The sequence below is a fragment of the Mesitornis unicolor genome, unplaced genomic scaffold (assembly GCF_000695765.1).
Source record: "Mesitornis unicolor isolate BGI_N332 unplaced genomic scaffold, ASM69576v1 scaffold3801, whole genome shotgun sequence".
Lineage (NCBI taxonomy): Eukaryota > Metazoa > Chordata > Aves > Mesitornithiformes > Mesitornithidae > Mesitornis > Mesitornis unicolor.
The window spans coordinates 35789-60968 of record NW_010164656.1 but is presented as its reverse complement, the minus strand read 5'-3'; the positions used below and the strand labels follow the sequence as shown (position 1 = coordinate 60968).

The 25180-nt window shown below is 42.3% G+C and overlaps 1 protein-coding gene across 1 annotated transcript in view; it reads left to right on the top strand.

The window, feature by feature from the left end:
• Positions 1 to 25180, top strand: part of TRPM8 (transient receptor potential cation channel, subfamily M, member 8) — a 38789-nt gene that overhangs the window by 12965 nt on the left and 644 nt on the right. Inside the window, exons 8-23 of the mRNA XM_010194392.1 lie at positions 952 to 1149; positions 3457 to 3559; positions 4367 to 4485; positions 4827 to 5117; positions 6223 to 6318; positions 7166 to 7295; positions 9120 to 9265; positions 10045 to 10157; positions 10623 to 10839; positions 13209 to 13300; positions 14326 to 14467; positions 16316 to 16487; positions 16727 to 16904; positions 19594 to 19784; positions 22080 to 22179; positions 23835 to 23868. Coding sequence (XP_010192694.1) covers positions 952 to 1149; positions 3457 to 3559; positions 4367 to 4485; positions 4827 to 5117; positions 6223 to 6318; positions 7166 to 7295; positions 9120 to 9265; positions 10045 to 10157; positions 10623 to 10839; positions 13209 to 13300; positions 14326 to 14467; positions 16316 to 16487; positions 16727 to 16904; positions 19594 to 19784; positions 22080 to 22179; positions 23835 to 23868 — 2322 coding nt within the window. The remainder of the gene's footprint in view (positions 1 to 951; positions 1150 to 3456; positions 3560 to 4366; positions 4486 to 4826; positions 5118 to 6222; positions 6319 to 7165; positions 7296 to 9119; positions 9266 to 10044; positions 10158 to 10622; positions 10840 to 13208; positions 13301 to 14325; positions 14468 to 16315; positions 16488 to 16726; positions 16905 to 19593; positions 19785 to 22079; positions 22180 to 23834; positions 23869 to 25180) is intronic.

The following is a 25180-nucleotide window of genomic DNA, read 5'->3' as shown; positions in this document are numbered from 1 at the left end:
CTGTTTTAAACTCCCTGTGATGTAAAACATGCCCTTTAGCTGGGCGCTTCTTAGGAAAATGACTTTAATCTAGTTGGCAAGGAAGGACATCTAGCTTTTATCGTGGCCCCATTGTCCAATTTACAGGAGTATGTGCTTCCAGTTTTGACAAATCTAAGTTCATTTTTTTTTTTATTCTCATGAAACTGTCTCTTCAGGTAGCTAATAGATGTTCGGTCTTTCCCATGACTGATCATAACTTCCATTGACTCCTTGTGTACAATTTACTGGCAGACAGCTTGTATTCTGGTGGCTGCATCTGCAGGAGTGATGCAAATGAAAGAAATGTCTTCTGTTGTGCTCTTTGCAAAAGAAAGGCTGATGGCCCTTTCATCATTGCTTCATCACCTTTTTTTTTCTCTTGCCTGTAAGCAGTGTACACCACTTGTGTGAGAAATTTCATCAGTAGCTACTTGGAGACATTCAGTAACATTGGAGTTCAATGCTCTCATGATGCTACAGAAGCGATCTCTGTGTAAAACACTGCTGCTTGCACCTCCAGCAGATAAAGCCAGAGCCCTTGTACTCAGCTGTGGTGTTACTTGAGCAATGCTGTGCCATAAAACAGTAGTGACTGTAGCTGGGCAGTGTTGTGATGTGTCCTGAATGCTATTTCCACTTGGTGATATTCCTGATCTGTTAATCAATTCTAAAATTTGACAGATGGTGAATTCTGTCCCTTAGTTTCTGTGGGGCTCTTTCCCAGCTCTCTGTCATTAGAAGAATGATGTTTTAAAGAGTTGACATTGGTAAGGTGTCAGTAGGTAGTAATAAAAATACTGCTCTGGACCATGTGTTTCTGTTTTTCTCCTTTAAGTCAAACCTACAATCTCTAGACTTTCTTACTGAATAGTAGGCTCTAATAACACAGTTGTGCTTCAACTGATCACCTCTCCTTCTTTGGCTCCCTAGTCTATCAATGTGGCCATCAAGAGTAAGATTCCCTGTGTTGTGGTGGAAGGCTCTGGCCGGATCGCTGATGTTATTGCTAGCTTGATAGAGGCAGAAGGCACTCTTACCTCTTCATGTGTCAAGGAGAGCTTGCTCAGGTATCTGCCTCGCACCATTTCAAGGCTCTCGGAAGAGGAGACTGAAAGCTGGATTAAATGGGTAAGTGTGTGCTACTGCGGAGAGTTAGCAAGGCTGAAAGTGGAAGAAGGGTAGAGGAAACAGGTCAGGAGCAGCTAGTGACTTCCAAATCATGGATGTTGCTATCTGGTGAGACCTATAGGATGTACAGGGCTCCTTGCAATGACATATCATGGAAGATCTAAAAAAAGAAAACTCTTAACTTACAGGGATTGGACCAAAAGCAGTGGGGGATTGAAAGGCAGCACTTGTCTAGGCACAGGAGAGCTAAAGCCAGATGCCTTGTAACTGTCTGCTCCCTGGATGCTTGTGATTCCTCTGGAGCACTGACTGCTGGATGTGTCTCTGGGCTGATGTGCTATTTGGTGTCACAATTCCTTTGCATGCTTCACTAAAGTGGAGAAATTGGGTATTTGCTGAATCAGGCCTCACACTGCTAAATTCTGCTGAAGTGTTATTGCTGCTATGCTATGGACTTTCAAATTGTAGCGACTCTACTTCAGGCTTTGTTCCAAAAGCTCTTGTCTGTCTCCTTGCATCCCTTAAATATTGGGCAGGACAGATTTGCCTTGCAGACTACCAGTGGGACATTTAGGACTAGAGGCTTATTTGGTCAGTGTTTTGCAGCATCCCTGTGCCATCTCCACTGGGACTCTGTTAGCGTTGACTTACTGGTACAGTGTACGTGGGACGCAGTTGAAAGTACAACACTGGACATACACTAGCAAATTCTTTTTTGCTTTTCTTTGCCTCTTTGACCAGAGGTAGAGCCTTCAGGATGTAGTCACCATTGTGAACCCGTATGTAACTTTTTATTACAAGAATGGTGTTGGAGACTGCAAAAACTGGAGAAGAAGAGCACCTGCTTACCAGGCTGGTCTCGGGAAACTCTTGCAACTCTGGCTACCTGACCTTCAGATGGAGCTGGTTTTAGATATACTTCTGTTCTTAACAGGGACAGAAAAGAATAGAGCTCCAGAAAAATCTCAACATTCTGTTATTTTTCAGAAGTCTTAGTTCCAATAACACTTCAGCTCACTGAACAATCCATTAACTTGAGCTAATTGACTTTCTCAATTAACTGCCCAATGCCTTATCCTGGGGTCTGATTCTGTTTTCCTCACTTGGTTAATTATATTCTACCCACGCTCACAGTGGGGAGTGATTGCATATTCAAACCTCCGTTGAAGTCTGTAGTGGGGGATGGAAAATGTTATATTGCTTCGTGTACACTTAAGGCCCCTTCTCTCAGCTTTCCGCCTCTGCCCTTAACTTTTTTAAATTTATTTTTTTTTAATGTACTATTGCAAATTGTTTGTAGGCCCTGGAGAGGCATTCAGACACTCAAACGTCTGTGTTTATTTTCTTTATGAACCAAGCAAAGCTTCTGCTCTTGAAGTTTATGGAGCTATTGTTACTGGTAAGGCCTGAGTCAAAACTCTTGGTCAAAGCTTGGTGGAATAAGTCCACAGGGCAAGCTACAAGTTCCATTGGGCAACTTGCTGCACTTGACCCTGTTTTAGCAGCGGGATCTCCAGAGCTATCTTATAACTTCAGCAATTTTCTGCTTCTGTATTAAGAGGCTTCCAGGAAAAAGGGCAGTAGTAAGGCATGGCCTTTTGCAGAGATAGTCCTGCAGAAACCAAGTCTGAACTTCCACCTTGAGCTTGGAGGCTATGACATCCAAACCTGAAGAGGAGAAACTGCCCTCTGAGCAGCCATGAGCCTCTGGTCCAGAAGGAGCTTGGCACTGGTGAGAGTGGAGCTGCTGAAGGCAGTTTTCCCTGTTTGGTCACCTGGCCACCCTCTTCAAATCTTCTGCTGAGCATCCTTGGAGTGTACCTTATCCTTCAGTCCAGAATGCTAAGATTATTTGTTTCTGTGTGCTAGAATGCAAGTGATTTTATAAGGCTTGGTTATGTGAGAAATGATCTCTGTTTTTGACAAAGCACAAGGAAGTGGAAACAGTGTTCTCTAATAAACTGCTGGATGTTTGTTGAAACTTGTGCTATCACAGTCTGTTTTTTCTTTACGAGTAGTTTCTAATTACTGAGATAATATCTTTTTGGCTATGGTGTTCTGCATAGAGGGAATCACTGTTATTTGCTATGTATTCAGAGGATAATTAATCCTGTACTTTGACTTTAAAATAAATCTCACTATCTACTTCTATCTGGACTTGATTAAATTTTAACTGTATGTGGAAATAGGACTGATGAGAAGCAGCTTTGCTATGATGTGATAGGAAATTTCTTTTAAAGATGCTCTGGAGATCAACTGTTTAGTACAGTCTAGACTGCTTTGAAATGGAACTTTTTCCTCTTGTAGATCAAAGAAGTCCTTGAGAATCCTCATTTACTGACAGTTATCAAAATAGAAGAAGCTGGAGATGAAATTGTGAGCAACGCCATTTCTTTTGCTCTGTACAAAGGCAAGTAATTGTTTTTTTTTCTGTTCTCTCTTCTTTATTAATAGATCGAAAAAGATGGCTATTTATTTTCTAGAACAACCCTCGCTAGAGCAGTGCCATCTCTCTAGAGTTAAGCTCCTACCACAGTGTGGGGCTTGTCTTCATCTGCAGCGGTGTGGACTGCCTGCAGCAGCATTATGGGGTCTGTTAGTGTGGGTGAGATCAAAACTCGGTCCAGATAATTGGAGAGGCATTCAGCAGAGCTTTGGGGATCCTGGATCTCTGAGAGCAGCATGCTGGTATGCAACACAACAGGGAGTCACTCAGGAAGCCAAGCAACCCCAGTGACTTGCTAACATGAGTGGTTCAGAACCTGGACTCTCTACAACTCCAACATAGCAGAACTGGTTCTCAGTGAAGGTTGTTGGGCAGATGTCATCTTCTTGTTTGTGCATGTAGAAAGCCCCTAAATGTTACAGCTTCTCACGATGTTTCCTTGTGTAGGGCTGCATTGGGAATTCGGCAGAATTTCTTTTGTGTAGAGGATGCAGGACACTGAAGAGCCTGAAGGAAATGTTGGGTTGATGGGAAGGATTTGGGTTGATGAGGAGCTTCTAGTAGATCATTTGTGGCCTATATTGGACCATAAATACAGCTCTAAGCCTCTGGCATCCTCTAAAACCCATTCAGGAAGATGTTCCTGAGTCTGGGGAAAGACACTTGATAGGGGCACTGTGAAGTTGAGTGTGGAAAGCAGAGATGAGTAAGCATGCCAAGAAGTTCTTCTGTCTCTGGTCTTTTACCTAAAGGACTGTTCTTCCTCTGCAGCTTTCAGCACCAATGAAAATGACAGAGATAACTGGAACGGGCAGCTGAAGCTGCTGCTGGAGTGGAACCAGCTAGACCTGGCCAGTGATGAGATCTTCACCAATGACCGAAACTGGGAGGTACAGACCACTTCTGTCTGAGTACAGTGACACAGGACAGAGGAGCAGTGGGACGAGATACATTGTAACAGCAACCACTATCTCAGCATCCCAGCCTCTGTGGTGATAAAGAAGAGTGTCTGTTCCTCCTTGCACTGATATCGCTGATTGCAAACGTTATCTGCCTGTGCAACAAGTAATCTATGCCATCCAACAAAGACAATTGTGCACAGGAAAAACTGATTCTGATGAAAATGTGGCAGCGTGAAGGAAAATATGGCAGTTAGCCATGTGTGTCAGGTACTTAGGTAAACTTTGTGTCTCACGTGCTCCCTAATATTTGCTTTTCCATTTCTTCTTAGTCTGCAGACCTGCAGGATGTCATGTTCACAGCCCTAGTGAAAGACAGGCCCAAATTTGTCCGTCTATTTCTGGAAAACGGCTTGAATCTGAGGAAGTTCCTTACTACAGAAGTCCTTAGAGAGCTATACACCAACAACTTCAGCAGCCTGGTGTTCAGGAACCTGCAGATCGCAAAGAACTCCTATAATGATGCACCCCTTACGTTTGTGTGGAAGATGGTTGAAGACTTCCGAAGAGGTCTCAAACGAGATGACAAAAATAGCAAGGATGAGATGGAGATACATCTTTCAGTAAGTGATGAACACTTTGATTTCACTGTGTCCACTAAAAGGAAAAAAACCCAAAATTTATGTTTTATTTCTGGAATAGCAGGATTTGCTTTAATAGCCTCGGCCATGTTTTACTTTTAATGTGCTGCCCCATTCTACAAATGTATGTAAGGGTCATTTAACTGCAAGAAAAATGTGTGAGTTTATTTGAGTGTTGAGTTAAAATATTTTCTATTAGAGCAATCAATGCTTTAGTTATACCTGTAATTTATACCAATATAAATTCCAAGTCTGCTACAGAGGTGCCAGCTGGGCATGAGGAATTTGAACTCCTGTATTTTGGTATAGACTCTTTTATCCTAAACCTTACTTGTCACAAGGATGTCAACCACCTTCTGGACTTCATTTCACTGTCAGGTAGAACCAGACTTCTTACTTATCACAGCACAGTAGGTCTGAACATCAGATCCAGATCTGCATTTCAAAACTGGAGCTCAGATATCAGATAGGGAACTTCTGAAATCAGTTTTTCTTTTCAGAGATGCAATGCAACACATGTGACATTTGGGGGAAGCTTGTTTTAAAAACGCTGCTTAGATTTGAGAGTTTCCACTAAAGCTTATCGTTCTTAAAAATTTTGTTGCTCAGGAGTCAGTTTATGGTGGCTTTGCCATCCCCAGGTGCTAACTGCTGCAAAGGAGATGCTCTGTGTTCAAGTTTTTATGAAGTTCAGGATCTTGCTTAAACACAAAAGGCATATTGGTATAAAGTTAGTATTCCTTTTAGAGGATGTTAATCAATGTTAGCTAAACACGGAGTTAAGCTGTGAATGAGGCTATCTGAACTGCATGTGTTAAAGCAGAAAGTGACTTTGACTCAAATGTCCTTTAATGCTTACTTTAGCAAAAACAGGGAGGCTGATTCTTCCACACCAAATAGGAAAATATAAAGTTTTAATAGAAACTAACTTACATTAGTGCATGACATGTGCCAGATGGCCGAGAGAGAGGATCGGTGGGCTGGCTGTAAGAGGAATAAAAACCAGTAAAGTGGCAGGCTAGGATTTGTTCCAGTTCAAAACAGTTTAGTGAGCTTAGTTCTGAGTAGTCGTTGCTCTTTCTTTCAGGATGAGTGTCCTATCACAAGGCATCCGTTGCAAGCTCTGTTTATTTGGTCAGTTCTTCAGAACAAGAAAGAGTTGTCTAAAGTCATTTGGGAGCAAGTAAGTCGAACACTGCTTTATTCCTCTTTGCAAGCAGCACAGTGGTGTTCCTTGTCTTCAGTCTGTAGGCCTTTGAAGGCTCTGGATCCGTCTTCATACACAAAACAACAAGAGATAATTGCTAGATGGCTCTGTAAGTAGGTTTAGCATCACCCATTTTGTGTCTGGGTGTGGATTTCATACTTCCCTTATGTCATGTGTGAGTCAGCAGTCCAGCTAGCATTTACCTATAGTTGTGTGTTCTCGTCTGTGTTCAAGCTTGGATGTGGAGTTCCCACCCATTCCACAATATGGTTGTGTTCTGATCCCAGGTATTTGATTGAAATGAATTTCTAGTTTTGATTATACAGTACATTTAGTGATGATTCTATCAAATACATAATTCCCAGGCAGTAAATGTGAGAGTAATGCAAGTAAAGCTAATGGGTGCATCTGTTCTTGTTGGTCTTTGTGTCCGAAACAGAGTGCTTCTTCCCTGCACCTGTAGATGTTTTCAATGGCACAGACTGACATAGTCTGGGCAGTTTGGGGTACACCAAACTGGTCCAGACTGGTGGATGGTGAAAATGGTAATGTAGCTTGTGACAGAGCAGACCCTCTCTTGTGAGTCTTCAGTCAGACATGCAAAGCTGATATGTAACTGTTGAACACAAGACCTTTTCAGACTGGTCACAAACTTGTTATCAGACCAGTACATTGATGGTTACCATTTGTTTTGTGAAACTGGACCTTCATTTGCCAGTCTTGACTGGGAACTGAGCAGCTGCAAAAAAGGGGGATAATTTTTAAAGAATATCTCATATTCCCTTCACAGAGGGCTTTGCATGACTTAATTCTCTCTCCATAGACCAGAGGTTGCACTTTGGCAGCCCTTGGGGCCAGTAAGCTCCTGAAAAGCATGGCGAAGGTGAAGAATGATATAAATGCTGCTGGTGAGTCTGAGGAACTCGCTAATGAGTATGAGACAAGAGCAGTAGGTAAGTGCCTTCTTTAAATCCTTTAGAAATTTAATAGAAGGGGTCAGGAAATAATTTCTTTCTTACTTGTTTTAATGATCTCTCGGTCTGATGTGTAGCAATGATTGCACAGTGATATCTTTATTTTGTGCAGAAAAACAAACTGATAACCCTGCTGGTTTTGTTCAGCAAAATGCAAGGCAAGAGAATTCATTCAGTTTGCCTGAAATGCTGCCCAGAAATTCAGCCTGATTTATAGAGAAGAGGAATGACATCTGAAAAGGAAGCAGAAAGCAAGCTTTATTTAGAAAACTAGATATCCGACATGAAATGCTTTCCTTTAATGTCAAAATGTGTTTTTATTGCTTGGAAATCTCTTCCACACCATCTGTTCCCAGTAGAAACTGTGTGTCCTGTGTGAACAGTGTGACTTCAAGAGTGGGGGGGTGTGTGTGCCAGGGTGGGGGAGGTGGGGGAGCAGGAGGGGTGTGGGGTGGTTGGTAGAGAATTTCTTTCACTGGGAAGAAAAGCTACCAAGCTTTAATGGCAAGGCTGAAGAAGGGTGCCCAGAAATAGCAAGGAGAATAGAGAAAAAGAGAAGCTTTCTATGTAAGAGCTGGTAATATTCAGGTTGAGAAGAGCCATTCTGCAAGTTTGCAGGGTTACTTTTGGGGACTGAGAACAAATGGCAGGTAAAAAATGGACCGAATTCCTAAATTCTGAACTGCAAGGTCATATACCTTCGTTATTCTAAGACGACAAGCAATACTGTTGCTCACTGAGAATGCAGCTCTAGCTCAGTTTTTTTTAATTCATGATCTTCAGTTTCTTCTACTGCAAAGACTGTCAATAATTCAGAATGGAGCCCTACATCTCATGGGCTGGCTGGAGTGACCAATAGTTTCTTATTTGGTGAAGGTAGTTGGTACCAGGAAAGTAGGGGGATGTTCTTTTTTTCAGTACTTCCATTTCTGAAGCAATAATGCTGCTGTTTCCTCAGTGTCTAGTTATCCTGCAAATTATTCAGAGAAACACGCAAATGAAAGCCAGCACAGCTGACAGATATCAGAACAGGAATTAATTGGTAGCACCCACAGCTTACAAATTCAAATTTATCTGTGGTGCACCCTGTGGAGCAGGACTTTGGTTCCTAAACTTGCAGGGAGATACAACACAGTGTTGCCTCTTGAGCTTTAGTACAGGTTATGGCCTTGTTCTCTTGCCTGGTGCAGAAAACAGTGGATCTGTAACTGCATTGCTGCCCAGCAATTTGCTGTCATCACCATAAATCAGATTAGCTGACAGGTGAAGTGTCATAGCCCTGCAGGTTGAATAGGGAAACCATAGAAACATTGCGGGCAAGGGCTTCTGGAGGCCTCTAGTCCAATCTTATTGTTGAGGAGGTGTTACCACCAGGACTAAATCAGTTCTGTCATGGCTTCATGACCAGATCCTGTTAGATTGGGAATACTGAAACTGGCTGTATGTCAGTGCTAAATGAATGAAAAGATGATGAAACAAGCAGATCTACTCAGTCATTTCAGAAGTTCATGTTTTTCCTACATTTTTTTGTACAGAACTCAATGTTTTCTCTGTAAGAGCTGATTTAGTATTGCAGTTTTTCATCCAGACATGAATTCTGTATGAAAGCTTAAAGCATGCAAGTGGGGTTGTAAAGCAATGCACATTTTGCTTTACCAGGCTGGAAGCATGGAAAGAGTTCCTGTATCTGCATGCTTTAATATTACAAATGTTATACTTTGTCACTCAAGACAATTGCACCCAAGTTGGTGGGAAATTAAGTCTGAAGTTGAAGTTCAGCGTGGGGCTGCCTTTTTCCTCCAGAGCTGTTCACTGAGTGCTACAGCAGTGATGAAGATCTAGCTGAGCAGCTGCTGACCTATTCCTGTGAAGCCTGGGGAGGCAGCAATTGTCTGGAACTAGCAGTGGAAGCTAAAGACCAGCAGTTCATTGCACAGCCAGGGGTGCAGGTAAAGTCAGTGAAAAGAAGATGCACAAATTGTTGAAACTCTTGTGATGTGGGTGGCTTTAAAAAAAAAAAGTGAATATTCTCACTGTGAAAATGCCACATCCACATTGAACAATCTGTGAACGGCCAATGTTCAGACCCTGTCCTTGTGGAAGTGAGAGGCTGTGAACACTGAGCTTTGCACAGCCACAGCAAAGCTGTGTCCTGCAGTGTGCTCAGGACCAGTGTTTGCAGTGCTGTGAAATGCATCCCAGGGAGCACTCACTGGGGCTGGTGGGGGACAGGGTGTGTAACTCCCCTTCTTGAAATAGGAGGTGGCTGATTTGCCCACAAATGCTAAATTAGGAAGGAAAGGCTTGATTTTGGGCTGTAAATCATAATGACCTAGATGAAGACTGCCTGAGGTGACTTCTCCCTTGGCACAACTCCCATGTATGCACAGTGTGGATATACTGCCCAGCGTAAAGTGCCTTAAATCAGGTCAGGTCCTGCTCAGCCTCACTTTGTACTCCTCATTGTGTAGATGGAGCATGGCTGGCCTAAGGAGCCAGCTCACTGTTACTGATGCAGAAAGCTTTCTGAATTGTTGAAACAGGAATCCCAGTTATTTTGGTTGAAATCTCAAAGGTGGTGGGGTGTTGTGTTTGATTTTTTTAATTGTTGTTTTTTTGTTGTTTTGTGTTTGTTATTTTTTTAATTAAAGCCAATGTCCTCTAATAGCATTCCTAAGTTGTTTTGTTGCTGCTAAAGCAGATGAGGATGTTTTCTTCTTCCCTGCAGAATTTCCTTTCCAAGCAGTGGTATGGAGAGATTTCAAGAGATACTAAGAACTGGAAGATTATACTGTGTCTGTTCTTTTTCCCTTTGATAGCCTGTGGTTTCATCTCATTCAGGTAATCAACTGGCTTCTCATTAGCAGAAACAAAGCAAATCAAGTCAATTAATCATAGAATCATAGGGCAGTTCAGGCTGGAAGGGACCTCTGGAGATCGTTCAGCCCAACCCCCTGCTCAAAGCAGAGTCAGCTAGAGCACGTTGCCCAGGACTGTGTCCACTTGGGTTTTGTGTATCTCCAAGGATGGAGGCTCCGCAGTCACTCTGGGGAACCTTTTCCAGAGTTCAATCACTCTCAAATAAAGATACTGAATGGCTGAACAAGTTTTTGACAGATCATGTCCTCACTCCGATCTGGAGTTAAGGTGTGCCAATTTACTTGCATGCCTGAAGTCAGTGGATGCAGAATGGCGATACATCTAAAGTAATTTCCTGTGCCTTTCTCATTTTCACTTTGAAGAGCACAAGTGTTTCTGGGTATAAAAGCTATGCTTTGAGACCTTTTCTCTCTTTTAATTCCTCAGAAAAAAGCCTGTGGAGAAGAGTAAGAAACTCTTCTTGTATTATGTGTCTTTCTTCACCTCTCCCTTTGTGGTTTTCTCCTGGAACGTCATCTTCTACATCGCCTTCCTGTTGCTCTTCGCCTATGTGTTGCTTATGGATTTCCAGAAGGAACCTACCGTCCTGGAGATAATCCTTTACGTGCTGGTCTTCATTCTGCTTTGTGATGAAGTGAGACAAGTAGGCAGCGTTTGCAAACCAAAAATGTTTAGTGTTAGACTAAAAGCTTTGTTGTGTTTTCGCTCCTAGTAGTGTTAAGGCAGTGCAGGCTGCTTCTAAGTTACAGGGCAATCTCTTGGGAGATACGTTCAGTCAACTCAGGGCACAGTGGATATTCCCCCCCCCCCGATGTTTAATTCTTACTTGTGCCCCAATAGCCACAGTGTCCATGTGCCAAGAGGAATGTGTATTGACACTGAGGCTGTGTGGATAAGCTGATGTCAGTGGAGATATTTCTCAGGAATGCTTGGCTTGGGTTGCCAAAACACTTGAGAGTAGGTTAGAATGAGCACATTTATCTGAGTGCATACCTCTAGATCAAGTGATTCCTGCCTCCTTTCTCCACATCCACTCCCCTCTTTTTGTACTAATGAGCAACATATCATTATGTATTTCTGTTTATCTTTTAATTGTAAATACAGTTTTTACTAGTTTTGTGTAGTTCCAAGGACCAGCTTTAGACTGCCTGCATTGCTTGTACTGGTGTGGTATGGGAACAGTGTACAGGGCTGCCTTTATAGCCAGCCGTGCACTTGATATTCTTCTCACTTCATATATAAAGGGACACATGAAATACTGGTTTTCAGGCAAGCTGGTCCCTACCAGTCAGTGTTCAGAATAATGGGAAGATACTGGGGAAATCAGAAGAGAAATGGGTGTGTGGTTCCAGTGCTTTCTGATTGTCCTGTAAGACATTAGTCTGCACATAAGTGTTTGTGGGTGATCTGCTGGATCAGACCACCCTGCAACACCATTTCTTAAATAAGCTCAAATGACATGGCTGAATGTTGACGTTACTGTGCTTAGCTTGCCGTGTGGTCTTTTTCTGTTCTAATAGTCAAGGTGATACCCTCTTTAAGGCACCTTTACTTGCTAAGGAAAATTTGGGAAAAGTAAAAGACTCTGTTGCAATGAAAACACTAATGGAGTGTTTGTTTCTGCTGATTTAGGTTCTGGTGTCTCTGGACCTGTCCTTGCACTTCCCGTGTGTACCCAGCAAAAGTCCTGGGGAAAGCCTTAGGGATAGAATCCTTTTATTTTTCCTGCCAGTGCCACTATTTCTCAATACCCTGAGCAGGTAGAACAGCATCAGATCGTAGTAATCCCATCATTAGCTGGTGGCCAGACTGTACCAGCGTGACTGTGGGAATGAAGGCAGCTAGAGACTTTATTGAAGATTTAAAGTTATCTTAAGCCTATTTTGCTAAGGAGCAAAATGCAGAGCAGTGTCCTAATCCTCTAAGCTTCTCAGGAAACTTTCTCCCTGGCTTCCTCTGAGGTAGATTGAGCGTGCATTAGTGCAGTAAAAATGGTATCTGTGTCCTTAATATATATTTTTAAAAAAAGGATGTCTCAGATTTTGTTTTCACATCAAAGAAAGAGCAAGAGTAATGTTGCCTAGGGTCCCACTGCAGCTAGACCACTAGTTCTGGGGAGAAATCAGCCTTCTGATTAGAGAGTGGTATGTCTGTGGAGTTGACAGCTACTAGAAATGGTTCCAAATTTAAAGCAGATTGTTTCAGTGTTCAGGACAGCTGAACTGTATCTGAACCATAAGCTGCTGGCTCAGGCCTGTTTTCACTTCTGATGGTCCTATAGATTTTTAACTACCCAGAGCTACGTTCTGATATCCTGTTTAAAGCTGTAATGGCAATTGGAGATGTCTTTTTCCTGCTATCTTCTTAGCCACACGGATGTAGCCTCCAGCCAGGTGAGTGGGTAGACTTGTGGGGTGTACAGGAAAGCCCCCTCTTCTCAGAGGAGGAATCTGGACAGAACCTCCATGCACATTAACTCTTAGTTGTGGGAACTACTCGATATTTAAAGGACTGAACTGCACTGCAATCTGAAAACGCAACGTTTGCACAGCTGGAATAGTGAAGTGGGGCTTTCTACTCATAGCTGCTTCTGCTTTTAGAAGAAGACTCCTCTTGATCTCTGTTTCCATAAAAGTACTGAGAGCATAATTGCATTCCTGAAATATGCCAGTTAGAGAGATTCACCGATCAGTACTCTACTAACCTTTGATTATTTCAGTGAAAATTAAAAAGAATTCTTATCAGGGACTCTTATTTCTTTGGTCCTGGTGGGGGTTTCTCCTGGTTAACCTAATTGTCCTAATGAGCCACTTCTGACGTGGATCCAGGAGTTGATTCTTGCACAAACTCTGGATCCAGGGTGCAGCACCAGTCAGTCTGGGAATGGACAGAGATTCTCACTAGGCTTGCAATTCAGAAATAGAGAGCCAGATAATTAAAATAATGTATTAAAACTGCATCTTTGATCAAAAGCATGTGTGGTGGTTACTTTCTGCTCTTTTTCCTTTCCAGTGGTATATGAATGGCAGTAAGTATTTCGCAGATCTGTGGAATGTTATGGATACGCTAGCAATCTTCTATTTCATAGCAGGGATTGTGTTCAGGTGAGTAGGATCTTTTCTTGTGGCCATGTTATGGCTTTGTTTCCTATCTAAGCTTTGACTACAATGTGTAATGAGATTTTGGGAAACGTGTTCTTGAAATTTCCTGGTTTTTAAGAAGGCCCTAATACTGCCAAGTCTTGGCCCTAAATCTTCAAAAGCAAATAAAGAAATACTGATTAGGGAACATCTGCATGCAATATTTTCTCTTTTTTTGTTTCATGGAAGTTGAGTCTAACCCTGGAATCAAAGGTGGATTTCTTAAACGTGGATCTTTCTGGGCCAGCAGGACAGCCCTTCTTATGCTTAGGTTGACATGAGCATGTTTAGATGATGATGTTTGAAATAGGCTTATGTTTCATGACATTGCCTTCAAGACTGGCTGTATAGAGCACACCAGACAAAGCTGCAGGGTAAGATGGCTAACGTCTCCGAGAGTCAGAAGTTCTGTGGGATTTTCCCTGGCTCCTGTTACTGACTATTCAGTATGGTAATTTAGTGTCTTTGAGCTTTAGCGTGTTGTATTTAAGGGGACTGTAATTGTATGTACAATAGTCTAACAGAATGTCATTAGCTCACACAAGCTGTTTTACATGAATGGGTGAGTTAACAACCATGGCAAAGAAATGATGGAAACACATTTTACAGTGTAATTGTTCAGTCAACTGTAACTTAGTTGTTGTCTCAGTGCAGCAGAGTGGTCATTGCACTGTGATGTTTTTGGAGGACTGTGAGAATAGCTAAATGTGCAGTATTTCCTTGCTGTTAATAGTTTTAGAGGGGAAGAGGAGACACAGGGATGATCTAGGTAAGATAGGAAAGGTATAAACAAGGTGTGCATTAAACAGTGCTACCAGCTGTCTTCAGGTGGGAGTGGGTGGGAGAGGGTATTAGGCCCTGGATAGCTGTGCTCTGTTTTCCAGTTATTCACATTCCACCCCCCATTTCAGTGTTTCAGTGTATTTTTACCTGACTTCTACATGCTTTACCCAACGCTTCTCTTGATTTTCTTTTACTGTCTCCATCAGGCTTCACTCATCTGATGAAAGCTCTTGGTATTCTGGGAGAGTCATTTTCTGTTTGGACTACATAGTTTTTACTCTGAGGCTGATCCATATTTTCACAGTTAGCAGGAATCTAGGACCCAAAATTATTATGCTGCAGAGGATGGTAAGATTCTGGCAGCTATTCAAGAGAGTCTAAATAATTGATGTGACGCCTTGTTTTTTCTCAAGAGTGAAAATCACCACCATTCTGATGATGGCAGCGAATTCTCTTCTACTCTTAAATCTGCTAAACAGGATTAATTAAGATTTAAATAGGACCTAATTAAGAGCAGGGCCTCTTTCTCACCCTCTGCACAGGGAGAGAATAAAGATCAGGCTGAAGAACAGAAGAGGAAATTTGTTTCCTGGTAGCTTTTGTCTTATATGTCTCAAATATTCCATTACTCTTTTTCCTCACATGAGCATTCCCCAAACAAGACAATGATGATAAATGGTATAGAAGGAAGGTTTCCGTCTTCCACTGCATCCATCACACAAGTAACTGGAGAAGTGGGTGGTGAGGAGCCTTTTAGGGCTGATTCTGTCCTTTGTAGCTGGAGGGGATGTTTGCTAACAGGCTGGGAAACGTAAGTAGGAAGAGAGTGGAGTTCCATATAATACAGATATGGCTTGCTGTAGGTATGGGAACGAGGAGCATTGGAGGGCTGGAGCACATCTGCTTGAATCTTTCTTCCAGTGATATCTCTGCACTCACACACATACTCCAAAGGGCATGTAATGATAGAACAAGGGCTAATGGCTTTAAACTGGAAGAGGGTAGATTTAGAGTAGATATCAGGAAGAGATTCTTTACTGTTAGTGTGGTAAGACACTGGAACAGATTGCCTGGGGAAGTTGTGGATGCCCCCTCCCTGGAAGTGTTCAAGGCCAGGTTGGACAGGGCTTTGGGCAACATGGTCTGGTGGGAGGGGAGTTGGACTGGATGATCTTTAAGGTCCCTTCCAACCCAAACCAGTCTGTGATTCTATGATTCTAGTTCTATGATTTGAAGTTCACTCAACACAGGGAGCATTTGGGCCATGGCACTCAAAAGGCAAGTGAAATGAGTATTACTAGATGTGCTTAGGAGAGGATTTCCCTGTCTTTCCGTATTTCTGTGATGGCTGGGCTGTCTTGTGCCATAGCAAAGGATCGGCATAGATGGCATTTAAAAAACAGCTGTGTGATGACAATAGGAGTAGTCAGCAGCTTACCCAGAAAGCCTTTATTTTGCCTTGCACCACTGCTGCAAAGCTGAAGTCTGGAGATTACCTTAGTCCTAGAGTGCCTTATGAGATGGAAGCAACAACACAGGATTGTTTCCTGTACATCTTTCCCTTGTTAACCTTCTTCAAAAAGGATGAGTTTTTGAGTAAGTCTAATAATAAAGATGCTCGAGGCTTGTGGAAGGGCAGATCTCAGTGGAGGTGGACCTGCAACAAATGGGAAAGCTCAGCTGCGATACTGCCAGTCTTCAGTTATCTGTGTCTGGTTAAGAGCCAGAAATTCATGAAACTGTTAGCCAATGTCTGGACTATAAATACTGGTTTGAAGCCATCCACAGTGCCACTTTCAGAAGTGGTGGCTGCTTTCACCTGACACTTGGCTGCAGGTCCTGCAGCTACAGTTGTTGCATAAGTACTCTTCATATATGGATCTGGCATTTGTGGGTGGACCCTCTCTGATGCCAGGGGGTTATCCTATATTCTGAAATGGGCCTTGGTTTTCTGGTTGCATAAACATTTCTGAAGTTCCCTGAGTAGCAATGGTCAATCATTTTCTTGTGTTGGTGACTGTAAATTTACGGAGCAGTGATCTGAAAACTTGCATTAAGATGCTGCTAACTTTTGTAAGCTCTTCTATTATTTGTTCTACACCCTCATATCAAATCAGGGAGGGGAAAAAAAGCCATGTCTAGCTTGCAACGTGCATGCAGTGGGGCACTGATGCACTTACTTATTGTCCTTTTCAGATGATAGATGTCTTCTTCTTCCTCTTCCTCTTTGCTGTGTGGATGGTGGCCTTTGGTGTGGCCAGGCAAGGCATCCTGAGGAAGAATGAGCACCGCTGGGAATGGATATTTCGATCTGTCATCTATGAGCCATACCTGGCCATGTTTGGCCAGTATCCTGATGATGTTGATGGTAGCTATCTTCTGTGGAAATGTCTCCTGGGTGGGTGGAAGGCTCTGGCCTTTTGGTGGCTGTGCAGTCTTGTGTTGACCCCTTTCCTCTGGGCAGCAACAAGGCAAGGTTTTATGTCTGATGGGAGGCAGGGAAGAAGGACCCAACACATACTGTGGTCAGTGGCAGTACCTGGGGCTGCACCCAACAGAAAGATGGGGAGAAGTCTCACTCTTTGCTCTCCTCTCTTGTCCTCTGAGGTACCACCTACAACTTTGACCGCTGCACCTTTTCTGGGAATGAGTCCAAGCCCTTGTGTGTGGAGCTGGATGCCAACAACCAACCTCGCTTCCCAGAGTGGATTACCATTCCCCTTGTCTGCATTTATATGCTCTCAACTAACATCCTTCTTGTGAACCTACTCGTGGCCATGTTTGGGTATGTAACAAGGGACTTGTCACTTGATTGTGATCTCTGTATCAATATCCCCCTCAGAAAGGGAATGGCATCCTGGAAAACAGCAGGAAGCTGGGCCTCGGCCACTGCCTGCATCTTTTGCAGAGGAATTGCTGGGAATAGTCTGGACAGGCTTCCCAGCTAGAAAGAGACCTCTCAAGTGAAGGGTGGTGTGGGAAGGTGAACAAAAGCAAGGTTATTCAGCATTTCTTATAGCAGTCTGATCAAAACCTGGTACGGTGTCCTGGGGACAGATTGCTGCTTGTCCTTTTACTACTTCTCTAAACATCCCTTGCACAGTGGGCTTAATACAAACCCCAGTGGTTCACACAGGGGGTGATAGCTGGGTCAGTGCTTTACTGAGTATGAGTTGCTGCACAACTGACCTTGCTAGACTGAAAAAATGAGTTATCACAGTCTTTTTATGACACTGTGATTTTATTAACCAGAACTGCTGTGTGGTGATGATGGGTGTGTTACTGCTCTGGTGGACCTGCTATTTATTGTTCTGACTTATGCCACAGGCAATGGGCTGCCTCTCCTTGGGACATAAAAAAGGACTTTGTCTTGAAAAATGCCATTACTTCTGTTTTTGAAAAAGGCTATCACTTCTGTTTTTATTTGGTAATTTGTCTGTGGGTCTACCAGTCTATTCTGGCATCTTGTGAGGTGCTGCACCATGCAGATGGATCAGACACTTGAAATGTAGTGTTGGTAACTGCTGACCTTATCACATAGCCACTGTTGAATTGCCACAAGTGGCTGTTGTGTGCAGTATCAAGTATAAATTGACTGTACTGGACCAGCAAGAGCAGGAAAAAGTTTTCTTGGCTTCTTCTTTGCTGCTTACACCACAAGCTCTGACCCAGAGTTGAGTTAATAATGGGAAGTCCTTCATATCAGTCTTCAGAAGTGTGTTACCCTCCTGTCTCACTTATGAATGCAGTTGGATCGGTGCTGTGGCAGTGTTCTCCTTCCCAGCCCTACTTCTTTTCTGCTTTACACTTCTTTGCAGCACAGCAAAAATACTTACAACCCCTGTGTGTCATTCTTGAGGTCTGCTATGTTTATATTTGTGTGTTTTGATGGTACCTTGGCAGTGACAGGCTTGCAGGAATTGCTTTGGCAACAAGAGTATTTACAGGAACTTCTAAGGACTCTTGGTTTTCCTCAAGAGGATCTCCCTTCTAAATGATGGTGCCAATATTTCCTGGCCTGGGATGAGATGTATTAGTGTGATTAGCTGAGAATGCCTCAGCCTTGGAATCTGCTCTCCCTTCTGTTCTCAGCCTTTCTTCCCTTTGCTGACCTGGACTTCAAAGACAGTCAGAAATGTGATTTTTGGCAAGACAGCTAGGACTGGTGCAGTGTATCTATTTATTATACATATGTTTTCCTAACCTGCACAGGACCTGGGGACAGAAGACAATGCTTATACTCCCTAGGAAGGGCAAAAGCAATTCACATTAATAAAGGAAAGTATAGCAGTAAGCCAGCTCTACCCTATAAGCCTCTGATAGTTGTCAAAACACTTAACAGCATCTAATAGTAAAAGTTCTTGTTTATACAGTTATGCCAGTAAAAAACTAGGTTTTGCCAGTTCAGCTTATTTTGTGGAAGGACCCAGAGTGAATTCTCTAATGACACTCTTTGAGCTTTTCATAGTTCACTTTAACAATAGACTGAACAACTTAATCAAACAAGAGTGCTGGATTGGACTGAACTTGGGCAAACAGCAATCCTAGCAGTCCTTATTTTCTTGATGCAGTTGTGTGAATCTGTGAAGGCTCCTCCTAAGGCCAGTGGGTACATAGTATCTGTCAATCTTTAGTAATACTGATGTCTATTAGACACCAGTCCAATTGATGTCTCCATGTGTTGTAATTACAATTATTTATTAATTTTAACAACAGAGAATCCAACTTTTTCTTCACATCCAGTATGCATTAGCTGAAAAGGATGAATACTACTTTTAGATACTCCTGAAAGTTAGGATTGTATTTATCTTGTAAAACAATAGATAATTTCCACCAGGTGAAGGTTTTAGCTTGTCTTAGGTAAGGGTCCGTTAGGATCTCAACACAGACATTTTGGAACCATCCATCTGCTATTTAATGTCAGCAGTGAAAGGTCAGGCAGTCTGTGAGCTGTTTGCTCTTGTGGTTGTGCTTTGCTGGGTTCATATGGTGCTTAGTACAGTGGGTTTGATTCATGCCTGGAGCATTTTTGATGCCTCTACTAAAATCTCAGGAGCTTTTCGTCTTTTGTAAATGTTCTATTTTTAGGTGGATTTTTTTTTGCTTGGAAAGAAGTTAGCTGATGAATTAATGAGACACAGTGTCTTGCAAAGAAGGATCCTGTTCTCAGGAAAAAAAATGCCTCGAGCTAAGGTAGTGAAAGTATGTGGAGTATTTTCTCTCTGTTCTTATTTTTTACAGTTTATTTGTAACTGCAGGGTTCCCCCCCCTACTGTTTTAGTTCCTCCCATTTTCAAATTTCTTTTTAAAACGGAGGACAAACTCAATAAATCAGTAAAAATTACCAGTTTCCGGATGACTTTATTATACCAGGGCATGTTTTAATAGAGATAAATGCTATGTTACTTGGCTTTGATGGAGGTCTTTGGTGCATAACTAATGCTGCATGTATTTTCTCTTTCTTCACCTCTTAGTTACACTGTTGGATCAGTACAAGAGAACAACGACCAGGTGTGGAAGTTCCAGCGTTACTTCTTGGTCCAAGAATACTGCAGTCGCTTAACTATCCCCTTCCCTTTTGTCATCTTTGCCTACATATTCATGGTGATGAGGAAATGTTTCAAATACTGCTGTAAGAAAGAAAGTAGAGAGCCAGCTATTTGTTGTGAGTAGGATTATTCCTTCCTGCCTAGAAGTCAGCTTTGTGGCAGGTGCATTATAACTTTTCCATGGCGTGCTGTGCTTAAACCAGACAATTTGTGGTTTGGGAAATTTTCAAGGGCATTGTAGTCCTTGGAGGAGGTGGCTGTACAGGAAATGAGAAGCAGCTCATTCATGTTCTCCATCAAATGCAAAACCACTGTGTTGCTGGAAGTCTCTGCGATAAGAATCAAATTGAAGACTCCGGCTGCTTCTCAGCCATTAATCTTCCTTGAGTACTCAAGGGGTGCTTTCTCTGGGATATGGGGAATTATACTCCTAACTCCTTATGGTAAAACTCCAATTGAGCGTTGTCATGAACCCCACCCTCCTGCAGCTTTGGTTTTGGTCTGGTTAGGGAGTTTTTGTGTTCTACCATGAGATGTGCTCTGCTTGAGTACTGTGCAGACTTAGCCCATGCTTTCTTATCCAAGCCATTTTGAGGCAGAATTACTTCATGTATGTAAATAATTTAAGTCTTCAAATTAATCCTATCAGTCTAGGTCTGCCTATGCTACTTCCTAACTTTGAAAGGCTTGGGGGGGGAGGGAAGGTTTGTATTAGAGCACTGAAGAAATTAATCCAGAGCTTGCAGTAGCTGAAAGTCATTTTCATGGTCTGCATGGGAATTTTATACTATTCTATTTGTCATTAGCATCTGCTGGTGCATACCTCCTGCACTGCTCCCCAGTGGCAGACATCCCTTGCATACTCTGAATGTTTAGGTAACTAGATGGTCTTAGTCTCTGCTTGCCGCTCTGCCTTCTGGAAGTACATTTCTTTCTGTCCTTCCATTACAGTCTCCCAGCTAACACAGCTGGTAGCTTCTAGGGCAGCCTAATAGAGCCCAATCGTCTTTAGAGACTCTTCTGCCTGCTGGTGAGTGGCTGGAAGAAAATGCAGTCTCCTGCCCTCTGGCCATGGCCAAATGGGCAAACTGCCTCAAAAATGCAGGAGTAGCTGAGTCAGACCTCTAGTTATTTCCCTCTTATTTACTCTGTCAGAGAGCACAGATAGGAATTCTTTTAACAAGCTTTTTTCCCCAAACAAATGGAGTGATTTTTCTTTCCTTTTTTTCCTTTCTTTTTTCCTAAGTGCCATTCAGAAGCAGATGAGAGAGGATAAGTTGAGTTAATTGACAGACTTATCCCCATCCATCAGCCGCCTGACTGTTGCCCTGCAGCACAGGCTGGATTTGTTATTATTTTAGGAAGAAAGATGCCTACTTTGGAGTATAAAATTCCTTAGCATTGACTAAATAATTTTGGCTGTCTAATCACTGCTTGCTTTCCTTGCTGGAGAGGTTAATGGCAGATATTTCTGCCCAAGTGATGCACAGTTGATGTTGCAGTTCTAAAGGAAATGGAAGAATTAGAGGCAGGATATCATTGTGGCTGAGCTGGTGACAGAAACAGGGAACTGAATAGAGAACACACACTGATGTATTGACTATTGCAAAATTGTGGCTTCCACATTTAACTGTTATGGAAAGAGTTGGGATTTGGGTGCTTAAATGCCTATTAGTGTCTAGGAGAACAACTGAGGCTGTGTGAAGTCAGAGGAGCACTAGGTGGAGAAAATGGGACTGCAGTAATTTGCCAGCTGTGGGCTTCTTTTGTCTCAGCTTCCTTTTTTTTTTTAATTAAAGTACACGTGGTTTGTTCTGTCCTTTTGGAACAGGATAAAATGCACAGGTATTATCCTGTAGGACTTTGTCTCCATGTGGTTTGCTCTGTGTCACTCTTTAATTTGCAGCATCCACAGGAGATACCTTTTGGAGAAGACAATGCTTAATCATTTTGAAATGTTTTTGTTCCAAGGATAAGTCATACGACATGGTTCTGAACACATGCTATTCCTAATGAACCAATATAGGATAATGCAGAGACAAATCGAAAGCTTAAACCCAGATAGGGACTTTCTGGAACACCCTACGCCTGCTGAAGGGGCTGCCATTTCACAAAGCACTCGTGTTACAGAAGACTCAAAAAATGCCACAAAGACTTTTGGAGATAGTTGGGTCGTTTTCATTCATATTTTCTTTTTTTAACCAACTCTGGTTGCTGGGAGCCTACAGTAAAATGCATTAATGTCATGTTTATCAGAGCTGTGTCACAGGTGGGAAGTGGGGCTCTGGATGCAGAGAAAGGAATCATTGGCTTCTGAATGCAAGCACTAAACCAGCATCTTTTTGCATCTTAGCATTGGAAAGACAAATTAACTGAATCCAGTGTTGTTTTTCTTCACATGTATTTTCCAGGCTCAAAAAATGAGGACAATGAAATTCTGGCATGGGAAGCTGTCATGAAGGAAAATTACCTTGTCAAAATCAATACCAAAGCAAATGATTCATCAGAGGAGTATGTTTGCCCTTCTTTGTCTTCACTCTCTTAACTTTCTGTTGAATATTTTTAGTGAATTCAAGTTTTCAGCAGCTCTAAATGTTTACAAAGTAATGAGTAGATAAATAAACTCAGCATAAAGTTACCTTTTCTTCTTATTTTTTAAGTAAAATGATGGCACTTTTGTCATCTGCTGCAGACTGTCTTCAGAAATAGTTGATTGGGCTGGTAAAATGCTAAGGGCAATATTGCAAGAGTTAATGGCATATTATGTACTCGGTAGCTGGGTAGATATATTAAACATACTTGTTCCAAATGTCTGTCACAGTATTTCTCAAATGATTTTCCCTTTCTGTACTTGAGTCTTTCTGTTTTACCACCAAGAGAGAAATGTTGTCTTGTTTTGAGGTCTCATCGTGAAAAGCAGTGCTATTGCTGACTAATTTTGTAACATTATGCAGTGAGCAGAGAATATTTAGCATTAGTTCTGGAATATCAAGCATCCCACAGAATCGCAGAATCACAGAATCGCTCGGTTGGAAAAGACCTCTGAGATCATCACGTCCAACCATTCCTGTCTACCCACTAAACCATATCCCTAAGTACCTCGTCTACCCGCTCTTTAAACACATCCAGGGATGGTGACTCCACCACCTCCCTGGGCAGCCTGTTCCAGCTTCTGACGACCCTCTCAGTAAAGAACTTCCTCCTTATCTCTAACCTGAACCTCCCTTGGCACAGCTTGGTGCCGTTTCCCCTTGTTCTATCCCCCATCACCTGGGAGAAGAGACCAGCACCCACCTCTCTACAACCTCCCTTTAGCATCAGTCTATATGGAGGTTTGTACTTAATAGCATAGGTAGCAAAGACCTCTGGAGAGGAGAAGATGCTATTTGGGATGGTGGTATTTGAAAGTTGGTGACCTGGATTGCTCTTCTTTGACTGCTGGATCATGACACTTTATCTCTGGGATCTGCCTCAGTGTTTTCAGAGTAGTAATGTTAAGAGGAAAGAGAAAGATAAAGAAAGCTAGAAAACCCCAACACTAACCTGCTGTGTATGATGGTGTAATTTTCTAGCTAGCTTCCAGCAGCTTGAATATTTCCCCAGATCAAATCTAAAGAGCAGATGAGAATGAACAGGAAAGACCAGACTCTTCCATACCCTTCTGCCCCTGCTGTGGACATTGCTGTCCGCAAGTGTTTATATTAAGGATACCCAAAGGCAGTCAGCATTGGATAAGAAGCTAAACAAACACACAATAAAACAGCTTTTATACTGGAAGCAGAAGAGTCTTGTCAAAGAAAATGGAATAGCACAGCACTAACAGTAATTCATGTGTTTGTTAATATACTTATTATAAAGACAATGCCAAACCACCTGCAGACCTGCCTTCTCAGAAGGATGACAGACTGGTGTTCCCAAGTAGGGGTGTCTGCAGAGGATCTGTTTTGTAACTGACCTCTGACTACATGCAAAAGGTCTTCTGGGAACTCGAGACTATAATTGCTTTAGCTCCACATTTTGGCCAAAGATGAGGACTAGATTGCTTAGCTCCAGACAGACTTCTGCAAATCAGTTCTGCCCAGTTTTGCAAATCTGGGAGGGGGGTTAGCCAAGGCTTCTCTAATACCTAGACTCAGTTCTCTTCTGTGTCCTCTTTCTGTTTCCAGGATGGTGCATCGATTCAGGCAACTGGAGGCAAAGGTACTTGTGTTTCAGACTGCTCTGGGGGATGTGTCTCTGTCTGGTAAAGCAGGTAGTGGTCCACAAGGAAAATGGGCATCATAGAGAGTCATGTTCAGTCTTTGTTACTATCACCAGGACCCCATTTTAATTGGGATTTTTTAATGTGCTCCTTTGCACCTTTGATTCCACGTGTAGCTTCATATTTTGCTGGAAAATGAAACAGAAAGGTGCTTGCTTAGCATTGAAGGTGTGTTTCTTAGTATTCCTTATTGGATGGAACAGAAGTAGAAATAACTTCTGTCTTATAAAACTGCAATATTCTGGTGTGTGATAGGCCCATGAAACATCAATGGGAAGAAGGGGCATTACAGCCTTACAGTATACCCTTCTCAAACGTGTGTGCTGTCAAGCTTAGCTTCTACTGCTGAAGGCATGAGGTAATTAATCCTTTTGTTGTTGTTGTTGTTTTGCCTCTGCTTATAAAATTAAGTGGCAGTTCAGATAGATTGTGGCAAGCCTTCAGATATCACAGGCAATGGCAGCTAGGTAAACAAACAATGCTCTGTAAGTATTGCAGGTAGGAAGACATTTAATCACGATTAAAATGACCAATTCTCATCTGATTCACAGAAACATCCTGTGTTGAAGCAATATAAAACTACCAGTCTACTAGAGAGCATATCATTATCAGATTTGTCATACAAGTATACCTTTTATGACTGAGAACACAGAAAAGACCTTGATAATGGTTTTTGGGGTTTTTTTGAGGGCCTGATTGAATTATGTATTTTTCCTCTGAAGTGGAGAGTTACTTTGGTGTGAAGAACAGACTTTTTAGAAGCCTAAGGGTGAAAAGGCCCACATATTCTTCAAAATGCTTCTTTTGATTGCTGTCAAATAATTTGCATTACCAAATAATGACTTGCTTTCAAGACTGAAATGGAAATGGTGAGCAACCAAGTATGTGTCTAGTGATGCTGCTCTTGAAACTGAAAGGAGATATGATAACCTTAATTCTCTACTGAAAAGTAATACTCAAACTGTACCTCTTATTCTGTGAGGGAATACCTTACAGCAAACTGTTTTGTTTATTCCTGCCCTCAGCTTTAACGACAGCAACGTGCTGAGGCCAGGGCTTATGAGTAGTGCCCTTGAGAGCAAGGCACTCCAGGGATGTCTCACTGGCTCTCACTTGAGATAATGTCCTGAAAACAAGTCTGAGGATGTAACTGAGTCCTAGGCATGAGCCTTGATCATAGGGCAAACTTTTATTTAAACTTGATGCAGATGTCCCAAGGAACAATGGACTTCAGTTATGGCACAGGGAAGG